This window comes from Tiliqua scincoides, chromosome 3 (assembly GCF_035046505.1).
Source record: "Tiliqua scincoides isolate rTilSci1 chromosome 3, rTilSci1.hap2, whole genome shotgun sequence".
Lineage (NCBI taxonomy): Eukaryota > Metazoa > Chordata > Lepidosauria > Squamata > Scincidae > Tiliqua > Tiliqua scincoides.
The window spans coordinates 89401407-89413610 of NC_089823.1; the positions used below are offsets into that span (position 1 = coordinate 89401407).

At 41.6% G+C, this 12204-nt stretch overlaps 1 protein-coding gene across 3 annotated transcripts in view; it reads left to right on the forward strand.

Moving 5' to 3' along the window:
• UBE3A (ubiquitin protein ligase E3A) overlaps positions 1 to 3292 on the forward strand; it is a 39444-nt gene extending 36152 nt beyond the window's left edge. For all 3 annotated transcript variants that reach the window (XM_066620040.1, XM_066620039.1, XM_066620041.1), the window contains 2 exons: positions 498 to 641; positions 1190 to 3292. In XM_066620040.1, the coding sequence (XP_066476137.1) occupies positions 498 to 641; positions 1190 to 1310 (265 nt within the window). In that variant the 3' untranslated portion in view covers positions 1311 to 3292. The remainder of the gene's footprint in view (positions 1 to 497; positions 642 to 1189) is intronic.
• The last annotated feature ends 8912 nt before the right edge of the window (positions 3293 to 12204 follow it).

The window sequence follows — 12204 nt, forward strand, 5'->3', positions numbered from 1 at the left end:
GTTATTTTCGTTGGCTGTGGGGGGGGGGGACGCAAGGGAAATGCTACTGCTGCTAGATTGCCCAGCCTGAGGTTAGTCTCTGTAAACTGGATGACAGTGAGAGATTTGTTCTCCAGAGATTTTCTCTTATGGTTGTAATCTTCTGCTTCTAACATTATATTAGATATGAGGATTTCAGAGTCACAACTTGTAGGTGTTTTGAACGGTGCTCAGAGTTCCTTGTCCAGCTAGGAATACATGTGTAGAAGCATCAAGCTGCTTCCATAAGCCCCTAGCTGGATTGTGGCATCTGTATTATGCATTGAGGAATTTGAGAGACAGAATATAATGCTTTGTGGTGTGATGCACTATTGTCATGTTTGCTACTTCAAAATATTGTAAGAAGCTCAACTTCATCTAGGATGTGTATAGACAGTATGAAGTATTAGTTGACTGGTAGTCTTTGATTGTTGTAGCTTAGTACAACACCTTTATGCTGTTTAATTTCATTTCAACAGGGAATTTTGGGAAATAGTCCATTCATTTACAGATGAGCAAAAAAGACTGTTCCTCCAGTTTACAACAGGCACAGACAGAGCACCAGTAGGAGGACTTGGAAAACTAAAAATGATTATAGCCAAGAATGGGCCTGACACAGAAAGGTAAACTTCTTTGTTGTGTGTGTGTGTGTGTGTGTGTGTAAAAGATTTACAAGTGGTGAATGTGTTTAACCTCATGCTTGAACCAGTTTAAAGGGTAGGCAGATGGGGTGTGTGTTTCAAGTTATTCAGTAAAATTAAATGCCGAGAAGTAAAACTAAGGTAAATCTCATGCTTGGGTATACCAATCTCTAAGCCAGCAATTTTCCACCAGTGTGCTGTAGCACATTGGTGAGCCACAAATCCACAGGTGTACCATGGGAGTTTGGAGGAGAGTCATTTATTAGTCAGGTGATTGGGGGATGTGAGCGCCCCACCAGCAGTGTGGTGTCCCTTGTTAACTGTCCAAAAACTGATGGTGTGCCTTGATAATTTTAGTGCCTTTTCACTGTGCTGTGAGGTGAAAAAGTTGAAAAGCACTGCTCTAAGTCATCAGAACAGACTGATTATTTTAATCAGAATATACTGATTACTGAACAGAGGGTATTTTTCAAGGTGAATGTTTTGTCTCATGCTGCTTTAATTTTGTTTTTGTTCTGTTTTTCCCATAGATTACCTACATCTCATACATGCTTTAATGTCCTTTTGCTTCCGGAGTACTCCAGCAAAGAAAAACTTAAGGAGAGATTGTTGAAGGCTATCACATACGCCAAAGGATTTGGCATGCTGTAATAAAATAAATAAAAATAACAAAAGGGATAAAGAGATTGGTGGTGATGGTGTCCCTGTCCAAAAAATAAAACCGATAATCCCCCCTCCCTCAAAAGGCCATAAGATATAGTGAGCTACAGTAGTCACCTGTGTTTGTGCCTCTCTTCTTCACTTGGGGACATTGGGCTGGAACAGCAGATTTCAGCTGCTTCTATGAACAAATTATTTTCTTTTAGTGTGAAAGTGTTACATATTCTTTCACTTGTATGTACAGAGAGGTTTTCCTGAATATTTATTTTAAAGGGTTAAATCACTTTTGCTTGTGTTTATTACTGCTTGAAGTTGAGCCTTTTTGAGTATTTACAAGAAAACAAACTGTACTCTCCCGAGGAAAATATTGCCATCATTTGTAGATTGTGTAACCTTTAAGTCTGTGCTACATTTTTGTCCCAGTTATCAAATCAAAATCAGGAACTGTACTTTTTTGAACAGTTTTGCTTTTGAAACTTGAAGTCTTGGAGATAAAAAAAAATGGTGTGATGCAATGACTGCTGTTCTAGCCCCCAAAGAAAATTTGTGGAAAATCTTTCAAATCAATAAAGATGGAAGGGAGATTTTGGAATGTTAAACCTCAGCCTTGAGAACTTTACTTTAGTCACAGCACAACAATTAAAAACAAAAACAAAGATCTCATTTCACTATATATGTTGTCTCTTTCCCATGTCTTGTCTTGTAGCATACTGTGCTTTTAATTAGCAAGGTTTCTCGCTATATGTAAAAGTAAACATAGTTGGGTTGGGCTTTTTCTTTCAAAAAAAATGTTTACTGGGAAAAGTGCATTTTCAGCCAAACACATTAGAACAGAGTGAAATGTATTGTGGAAGGAAACAGAACGTTGCGTCTAGAAAACAAAAGCATGTGAAGTGCACTTAAAATGACATTTTTAATTGCCTATTATGTTGACATTTTAAATAGACAATCCAATTTCCCTGCAAGTTATTTTAATGAATTGTTCCTTTATCAAGGCATACAATCAGTGCTGCAGCTAAGGATGCCTTTTTCCCCTCATCTAGCAATTGGGGAAAAATAACATTTTCAAGACAAGTTTGCATTGTACGTAATCCTCCCAACAATTCATTGTATGTGTCGAAAGTAAATACTAAGGTCACTTTTGTCTATTACATAACATGCCATAGGTTTGGAATGTAAAAACTGCACACCATATCAGAAGATCCCTTCCCTTTCTACAGGTTGTGTCCCTGCACGCTGGTGATTGCTGCTGTTGCAATATAAAATAAAGGGACTGTACATTTTGAACTGTGACCATGTAATTGGCATACCTCTTCTTAACTGCAAGTGACAACTGATGTGCAGAACTGAGCTTGTGCCTTGGTGATTGCTATGCCTGAGTCTACTACACAGCAAATCAGCTTGATTTGTGCTAAATTGGTATTCAGTTAAAAAGACAAAATTTTAAAATCAGTGGAGGGAGAAAAGATGTCTTTCAGGATTATTTTATTAAATTCTTTTTAGTAATAGAAGCAGGCAACTGTTATGTAACTATACTATTAAATAAACCAGTGATGTTTTCCACTATGGTCCAGTGAAAAAGAGGAAAAGTGATTTTCTTAGTTTGATAAGTTAACCCTGGATATTATTCCTGGCATTATTTGTTCAGAAACTTGCTTTTAAACTACATTGCGTGTTGAGTCTTAATATTGGTATAAAACTGTCTTTAACCATCATCTCATCTGAAATTGAAAAGCAGCCTTTACCATTCAAGAGTTTCTTGCAGTAACAATGATTTTTTCTAATCACGTTGATAAAAGACCAGGAACAACGTTTGGTATACAGTTTCGGTGATGTTTGTGTACCTCCTGTAATTTTAAGAAAGGAGATTGAAAAGGTTACACTCTAAGTGACTGAAATGTCTTTCTAGTCAGTTATTGTATAAATCTGTTTTATGTTAAAATAGCATACACATCAAAGGAGGTATGCTTCAAGGTTTCCCTGTGAGTCACTTTTTTCTTGGTGTTATGTCCTTGTTAACCCAGGCCTGTTAACCCAGTGTCAGAATTAGGGTTGTGTGACAGTTTCCAAGGAAAAACCAATTTAAGCAGGTTTAAGTTCATATTTCAGACATTGAGGGAAAATGTGTATCTCCTTAAAGCTGGGACTGTTCAGCAATGTCATTCAGCAATGACTGAAGATTTATGATGCACCAAATTATTTTGTTTTCTTGGTATTTCAGTAATAAGCCCTTTACTGTGTGTTGTTCTAGAATAAAAGCTCAGCTACGAGCTGTTAATAGTTAGTACTGTATTCTTTGATGAGAGAAACGGGGAGTGTCGGTTCAACAAGTGTTTTGTGACCCCAGCCTTGTAACTTTGTAACTGCTCTGTGTAAATACTACAGGTGCCAGAAAACACTAAATGATACTGTTAGTGCAATAGTTACACACAGCAGTTACACATTAAAAGTTGCCTCACTGAGCTCACTGGCCACCTGTCCCAGTACCTACACTTCCTTGTTTCCCTTTAAAAGAATATTCTATTCTGTTGCAGTAGCACACATTTAATCTAGAGTTGTGTACAAGAAGGAGTGAGTTTTGTAATTCCCGCAATACCAACAGAGCAAAAGCATTTGATATTTTCTTTTATAAACTAACCTGTAGCTGTGGAAACTTGCACTACACTAAAACACATTACCATTTAATGGATAGTCTAAACTTAGTTATATAAAATCTATTCTTGAGTTAGCTTTGTTTGTATGTTTTCCTTTGTTCACATAGTGTTGCAAGAAACAAAAAGATCACTTCTTATTTAAAGGCTGATCCCAAAGAAGGAAGTAAACCTGCAACTATTGAGATAATTGTTGCTCACTTTTGCAAAAGGAGCCAGGGAGGTACTTTGATCTTGCCAATTCTTTCCATTTCTTTCTCTAGGAAGTAGAAAAGGGGTATAGGTCTTCATGGTAGAGACTTTAGGTTATTTTATTCCTATAGCAGGCATTGAAAGATCTGTAAGCTTGCCTGTAACAAACTAACAGGAGCCAGTTTCCGGCTGTGTTTCACACACACACACAGCATCATATTCTACTACAATAAGGTATTTCAGCATAGAGAAAGGAGTCAATGCTCACAAATTAGACTATGTACTTGATAGTAGTGGAAACTGAAAAGCCCCTAACCCCCCCCCCTTGATGGACTTGTTCCATCATTGTTCAGTTCTTCAAACGACTGGGTTTTCACGGTCTCTTCTGCCTTTACAGATACCTCTGTTCTCCATAGGCAGCCCCTTAAAGTCCAGTTTAGCTTTTAAAGTGAAGAAGCAGGAGAATACTGTCCTGCTGCTGCTGTTACGAAAGTGGGGGTTTCTGTCTCATTCTACCTACACATAGGGTGCAAAGGAGATGGAAGCAAAGCTAGGAGGTGGAAGTGGGCTGTGACTGTAGCCTTCGAAAGTCAGATGTGTCAAGACAAGTCTTGATAGCCTGTAAGGTGACAGCCCACTGATTCAGTAAAGCAGGACAGAGACGACTTCCATTTTCCACCCACCTAAAAACTGCAACCTACTCCTTGAATGGCCTGTCTGAACTGTGAGGAGCTGCGTTGGGGCAGCAGAGTTGTCAATATAGCAGGAGAGAATGAAAACTCAGGTTGGAAACTGTTCTGGGCTGTTTAATGGCAGTTGGTGAAACAGAACAATGATTGTGTCATACTAGCCAATAACGGAAACATTTTCAATTTCTTTCTAAGATTGCATTTCCCAGCCAACTTTGGAGTACTTTTCCCTAAAAATATTTAGTTTATTGCTAGAAATGAACAATTGAAATTTAAGGAAAATTAGGAACTTCTTGTTAGCTTGACTTACAATATTCTATTAAATGGATTACCCTTGATTGCTGAATTCCCCACCACCACCATTCAGATGAGGCTCTATGTGATCTGTTGTTGTAAGCAGGAACTACCAACACAGCTTTTGTGTGTGTAGTCTGGATAGTGAATGAGGTACCATTTTTTTTACTATACGTATCACCTTGACAGTTATGCAGATTTCCAGAGCTCCCTTAGTCATGAGACTTATATCACATGCAGCTCATTTTAAAACCATAGCAAGAGGCAAGGGAGTTGATATATCAGCACTCAAACCTATTGATTTATTGTCATTTATAACAAATAGCTAGAGTGTGAAATTCATTAAGAACACTTTTACACAGAACAGGCTTGGTGCATGTTTGTGCAAGATTGTGCAATCATTACAAAGAATCACTTAAGCTTGGCAGAACCAGTTTCAGGATATCACAATACACAGATCTTAGAACTGAGTTAAACATTTTGTTTACTTGGGTAGTTCATATCCCACCTTTCCACTCCCGACTGGATGTGCAAGGCAGCATTTGTTACCGTGGGGTTGGCACCTCTGAGATCTTTTCCCAACTCTCTGCAGTATCAGGACAACATGCCATGTGAGCAGAGGACCATGTAAAGTCCATGTGACCTTATGAAGGATTTCCTTTCCCCTGTTCCATGTGCAGCCCCAAGGGCGAAACTCTTGGCCTCAACTCGTGGTCAGTTCTGTAATTAACAGTACTGCAGAAGCTGAGAAACTTGCTGTCTGCAAGCCAATTCCCATGGTATTAACATGTAGCCCAGCTCTGTCTTTTAGGCTAGCTTGGAAACCAAACTCCGTGAACTTTGTTTTATAGCTGCTTGGGAAGGGTTATTGTTGTGCCAGTTTCTTTCCATCAGGTTCTCTTTGGTAAGTATCTCATTGTAATATTCCCATGTCAGAATCTCCAAAGGGCTCTCGTTTCTCGTAAAGTCCCACACCACTTTTTTAATGGTCAGGCTTCGGTGGCTTGTTTCTTGACCTACTGGGCTCCATTTGCACTTCTCATCTGTCTCCTCAAGAAAATCATTATTTACCTGACATCTTTTCCCTAAATTCTCCAGCACTTGCTCAGAATAATAATCAGGCAAAGCATAGCCTTGTTCCTGCTGTAGAGCTGTGAGCTTTTGGATAAACAGCCTGACTTGGCTATTAAAACTCTTGTTCTGGTTTGTGGCTATGTGACAGCTCGTGCCTGGGCATATTCCCAACGGCATATTGTCCAATCCCAAGAAAAGATTCCTAGTGCTGGGTCTTGGCCTGTGACTTCTTTTTCTCCTGCTCCTCTTACATTTTTGCTCCAGACGGTCTTCCTTTAGTCCTTGATCTGTAAATCCTTTGGGGCAAGAAGAAATACTAGGCTCTGTAGCCTTCAGTACCAGATCCTGCTGGTCTGATCTATAATTCACATCAGGCAGCCTGCCACGTTCCTGATAATTGGTAGTGTAGGGCCTTTTGTATTCCAGAAAACTGACAGGTTTACTGAAGTCCATCTGTCCTTTGGAAATGGAAACCCTTTCATCAGCCAAGGCACTCCTTGGATTCTTTATTTGCACATGTATTTCTTCAGTGACTTCAAGTTGTTTCTTCCCATCCTTCATCTCTGCTTTCTTCCCCTGCAAGACTTCACAACTGTGCTTCTGGGCAACAACAACAGGAAGAGCCAGAGGCTTCTGGATTTTGCATGGAGCTGAAACAGCCCTGGTGGCTTCCTCATTCTGTAACAAACTTCTCACAGCCTCTTTGCTACCATCCATCACCTGTGTATGCAAATCTGGAAAGAGACTCAGGGAGAGCTGTTTGACAAGATGTTTATTTCCGAGCAGCTTGGCATGCGCCAATTCAGACCGTCGGAGCTTGAGGGTGAATCGGTTGTACACAATCCTTTGATCAAGAGTGAGAGTGGTTTCCACCTGCTTCTTCATAGACTCCAGGATCCGAAGCTGCTTCTTTAATAGGATCTCCTCTTTTGCATTGCAAAACAACGTCAGTGGGGATTTCTCGCCAGCTTTGAATTTAATTTTCTCCCCCATTACAAAAGACTGAATTAGATTTTAAGCCCACTCAGTGCTTGGATTTTATTCTCTGCTGGCTGCTCGTTTTCCTTTTCCTAGAGGCTCAGCTTCAGCTTTTCCAACCTCACTGCCTACTGGAGCAAACAAGTAGTCTTTAGATCAACTTCAGGGGAGTTCCTGAAGTCACTAGAAGCCTTGCAATTTTGCAGCAACAATCGAGGTATTTATTGGATGAGATCAGGTCCTCCTCCTGTGTTGTTAAGGGAGCGACAACTCAGTCTTTCAATTCAGTGGTGGAAGTAACTGTAGATAATGGCATTCTTGATTTGGTTCTTTCCATCAATGTCTGGCTTAAGCAGAGTCAATATATTTTGCAGGAGCATGCTGCAGGTTCTACAAACACTGCGTTGATAAGAAAGCAAATAGCTCAGAGATGGGAAGTCAACTCTATCAACAGAAACCATTTTATTACAGATCTAGCTGATGTTTGCACAGTTAGACCACATAATACAATGTACCTAACTTGAAGTAGCCATGGTGTTGCCATCCATGCTGTTTCTACATATCATTTGGTGGTGTTACAATGTACAGTTAGGAAAAACCCACTAAAAGGTGCCAGCATAGCAACATGAGTTGTGAGAAACACACTATGACATCCTTTTCATCGCACGCAGGCATTTGCTATGGGAGGAAATGACATGATTTCTTGTATTCCTGTTGTGGAGCGTCAGGGGCTATGAATCAGGAATGTGCAGTGGGTGGTGAGGGAGAGCTTCCCCACTGGAGCCCTTCGAGAAGCACCTCCACTGTGTGAGGCTCCCAAGCACGGGCTTTGCACGTGGGTTGTGGGTGCTTGGGTGGCTCACCTGGCAGCAGTGCTTCTCGAAGGGCTTGGGGGGGAGGCTCTGCCTCACCTGCTTCCCCACCCACTGCACATCCCTGTTACACGTCTGGGGCAAGTGAGAGCACCTTGGTTCATACACAATTATTAGCTAATTGGCATTAATTAGTAATTAATTACCTAATTAATGCTTTAATGTATAATCTTGCAGTTTGTAAGGAACAGGACTAAGATAAATCACTGTGTTTTAAGAATATGTAAGTGCTTCTTAGAGGTGATCTGCATCCAAAGGTCCTCACCTGTTCACTAAACATTAAGGTCTTGGTTAGAATTCCAGCTGCTTCCTTCCACCAATGAACAGAATGTGGGGATAAAGTCAAGGCCTAGTCATGCGTGTTGTAGATGAAGGAGGGGAAGTTCCTCACAGTGGGGTAAGGTCATGGGGAGAGGCTTTGCTGAAAATTCATTTTCATGAGGGATTGATGGTGCCAGCAGTTGTTCATTTTTAAGGAGCAGTAGCTTTGGGGCTAGTCAGAGGGAAGATCATTAACCTTTTCCTACCCAATGCTTCTTCAGGCCAAAACACTGCCCCAAAACCATTTTTTCCCTCTGCAAGTTTCCAAATGCACATTTAGATCTGATCTAAACTGGCATGGCAAGAACAAATTAACACATGAGAAGGGCATGCAAGAACCCTTCTCCTTGACTTGCTAGTTATCCTCTGGCAGGACATTTTTGTCAGGGCAGTGGGGCGGGAGACTTGCACCATCTGATTCACTTCCCCCTCCCCCAAATTTAGAAGGTCTGGACCACTGCATTTTCTGACCGTACAGACCAATCCCAAAATGAGGATCTTGCAGCAGTTGGGAGGGTCTAGTCTCATTTTCTCCCATATGCAACATTGTCTCATGAGATCCCATTTCCACCAGTACTCAGTGTGGCTTTAGTTTATGACTGTAAAATTTAAACTGCAATGGCAGATTTATTAATACTTGTACTCATGACAAATTGCTTCTGGACTCTAGGTATAGCTGTATCAAATTCATGAACTGGCATTCATAGAGATAATATAATACTTGTGGGAAAAGATTAGGAGGGCACACCATTGTACACAGCGTTGTTCAACTGTACACTGGCTGAATAATCTCCTAGCTTGTACCTCGCCTTTTCTATAGCCTCAGTTTGAGTGCATCCACCTGAGGCTGGAGCGATGATTTAGATCAGGGGTGCCCAAACCCTGGCCCTGGGGCCACTTGTGGCCCTCAAGACCTCTCAATGCAGCCCTCAGGGAGCCCCCAGTCTCCAATGAGTCTCTGGCCCTCTGGAGATTTGTTGGAGCCCACACTGGCCCGATGCAACTGCTCTCACAGTGAGGGTGACTGTTTGATCACTCAAACAGCGGAATGAGAGCTCCCCTCCACTGCTTATTGTTTCACACCTGTGATGCAGTAGCAGCAACAAAGGAAAGGCCAACCTTGCTTTGTGCAAGGCCTTTTATAGCCTTGAGCTATTATTGCAAGACCTTCATTCATTCATATAAGTTCATCTTTAATATATTCATTTATGTAAACATATGTACATTTATTCAAATTTTAAATGTGAATTCTTTTTTCCCCTGGCCCCTGACACAGTGTGAGAAAGACGATGTGGCCCTCCTGCCAAAAACTTTGGACACCCTTGATTTAGATGAAATGATTGAAGTTATATGCACAGATTACTGTGTGCACAAAACCAGTCTCAGGAGACTGTGAAAAGCAGTTTGTAGTTTCACGGGGGGGGGGGGATTTCTTTAGAAATGGTCAATTCCAACTCTAAAATTTGCTTCCCCCCCCCGCCGAACATCTCATTTTTTTCCCTTTCATGCTTCTAGTATACTATACATGTATATCTAGTGAAATACATGTGTGTTGTTTTTCTACATGTCTGTTGACCTGCAACTTCCATGCATTTCCCCACTTCGAAGGGCTGTGCATGTTGACAACCTGTAAGAGCTTCCTTTCCTTCCCAGAAATCAGTTGACAGAAATATTCTCTGGATTGTCGCCTAACTTTTTTTTGCGTGTTTCCAAAAGTTTTTATTATCCATCTTATGTTCAATATCTGTGAAGAGTCACATAAGGAAATTAGTCACTTAAGGCCCAATCCTTTCTGGATGCTGTGCCAATGTTAGCAGTGTGAGTACAATTGTCGGCACCCATGGCCTGTACCATTGCCACCCACATGGCCTGGGTGTGGAGGCTTTGGTGCAGGTGAGCTCTCCCGGACAGCTTCCACTGGCCAGTGTTGATGAGGGCCTTTTTCAGCAGCCATTTTTGCATAGGAGGAGTAAAGTCTGTTGTGCAACTTCTAGGGAAGGATGCTGTTTTGGAATGCTTCCCCATGTTACTCCCATGAATGCCATGTAGGAATTCCCTGGGGGAGTAAGCACCCTAGAACATCAGGCAGTTCATTCCTCACTATACTAGCTTTCTGCTGGCAGGGAGCAATTTTTTTTCTTCCATAGGCAACCAAGTATTCAAAAATGTGATCCTCATCCATCTGAGCTCAGTCAGCCCATTTTTACCACCATCACCACATTCTGCTGCACGTGAAGACCAGGTCTCAAGTTTCACTGCTGGAAGTTCCTAACAGTAGTTAGTTCTGGCAAGGCAACACCCCGCATTAGAAAAGATAGGATCAACTACTCTTGCAACCTCAAGATTGGCAGAGTGTGGGATCTGCTCAAAGGTCATTTCCCCTTTATATAGTGATTGTGATGGGTAGACCAGTTCAGAGCCAGTATTGAAACCAGAACCCTAAAAACAACAACCATTGAGATGGACAGCTGGTATGATCTGGCACTATTGCATTAATGAATAATATTGCTCTGTAGCAGTGGTTCCCAAGCCATCAGTCATGAATCAAATGGGGGGGGGGGTCACATGGTTGTGTCTGAGGTGCACAGGAAGCAGCATTCCCTGTAAGCTGTGCAACCACATAGCTGGAGTGGAAGCCCCATGCAGCTTCCTTCTCAGTGTACTGGATTATTTTTATTATTATTATTCTTGTCATTATTTATTATTATTAACATGTACCAACTCCATGGATCACTGGAATGAGAAAAAGAACTGTATTTAGTGTCACGGTCAACCACAATTAATGGTCTCCACTTCCTAACTGGCGAAGAGCTTTGCATACCTTTTCTTGTTACAAAGCTTCTATGTGTTACAGGTGTTAATCCATATATACACACTAAGCTATTTAGCACAGCTAGCATATAATGTGCTAGGGGGAAAAATTACATTCTGCATGGGCACAATGTCAGCCTGCAATCTGAATAAGTTGTGCTAGTTCGCTTAATTTGTTCTGTGTTTGCTGGAGATGAGGAGGATTACAACACTGAAGCCCTGCTGTATGGAAAGCTTACTGAGCCCTGGGCCAAGCCCATCCATGAGCCAGACTGAGGTGGGAAGTTTCCACTGATTCTCCTCCTCCTCCCATTCCCTGAATTCAAAATGGAAGTGGGAAGTGTGGAGGACAGGAGAGTGGTGGGCTAGAACAGTACAAGATAGCCAGAGGAGAGGAGAGTGGCAGGCTAGAACAGTAACTAGCACACTGCCTGCTAAGCTCAGCTGCTAAGGGGAAGGCATTTGGCTTGCCATCTCAGAAGGTGCCAGAAGGTCATGACCTGGCCTTCTCATTCCTCAGCCTTCTGGGATTTCACCAGTTGCTGTTCCATAGCTTGCCTTGCATGTACATGTGAACCAAGCTTCTCAGGATGCTGAATGCCATGCTATCACATTTTCTGGGCGTGGGCCTGGCAATAGTAAACACTTCCTTAAGTCCCATTAATTGAAAATCAACACGATGTCAAAGTAATTAACGTGGACTGGATGGTGACCAGTGAGATTTTTTTCCCCCATGTGTGCAATCACAGACTGTATGAAGTAATCTGTATAACAGAGTCTCAGCATTCCCCTATGTTACACAGATTAAACCTTGAGAAGCAGTCGCTTCAAGAGAGCATTTGCTCGCTTACTGGAAAAACTGGAAAATATGTTGAATGAGATCACTGACTGATACCACTGGAATCAGACTAGAGGGATCTTTGGTCTTATTAAGCTAGCCTCTTCTTATGTGGTGTGTGACACACACATACACGTTGAGCTGGATCCACAGGGATCCAGCTGT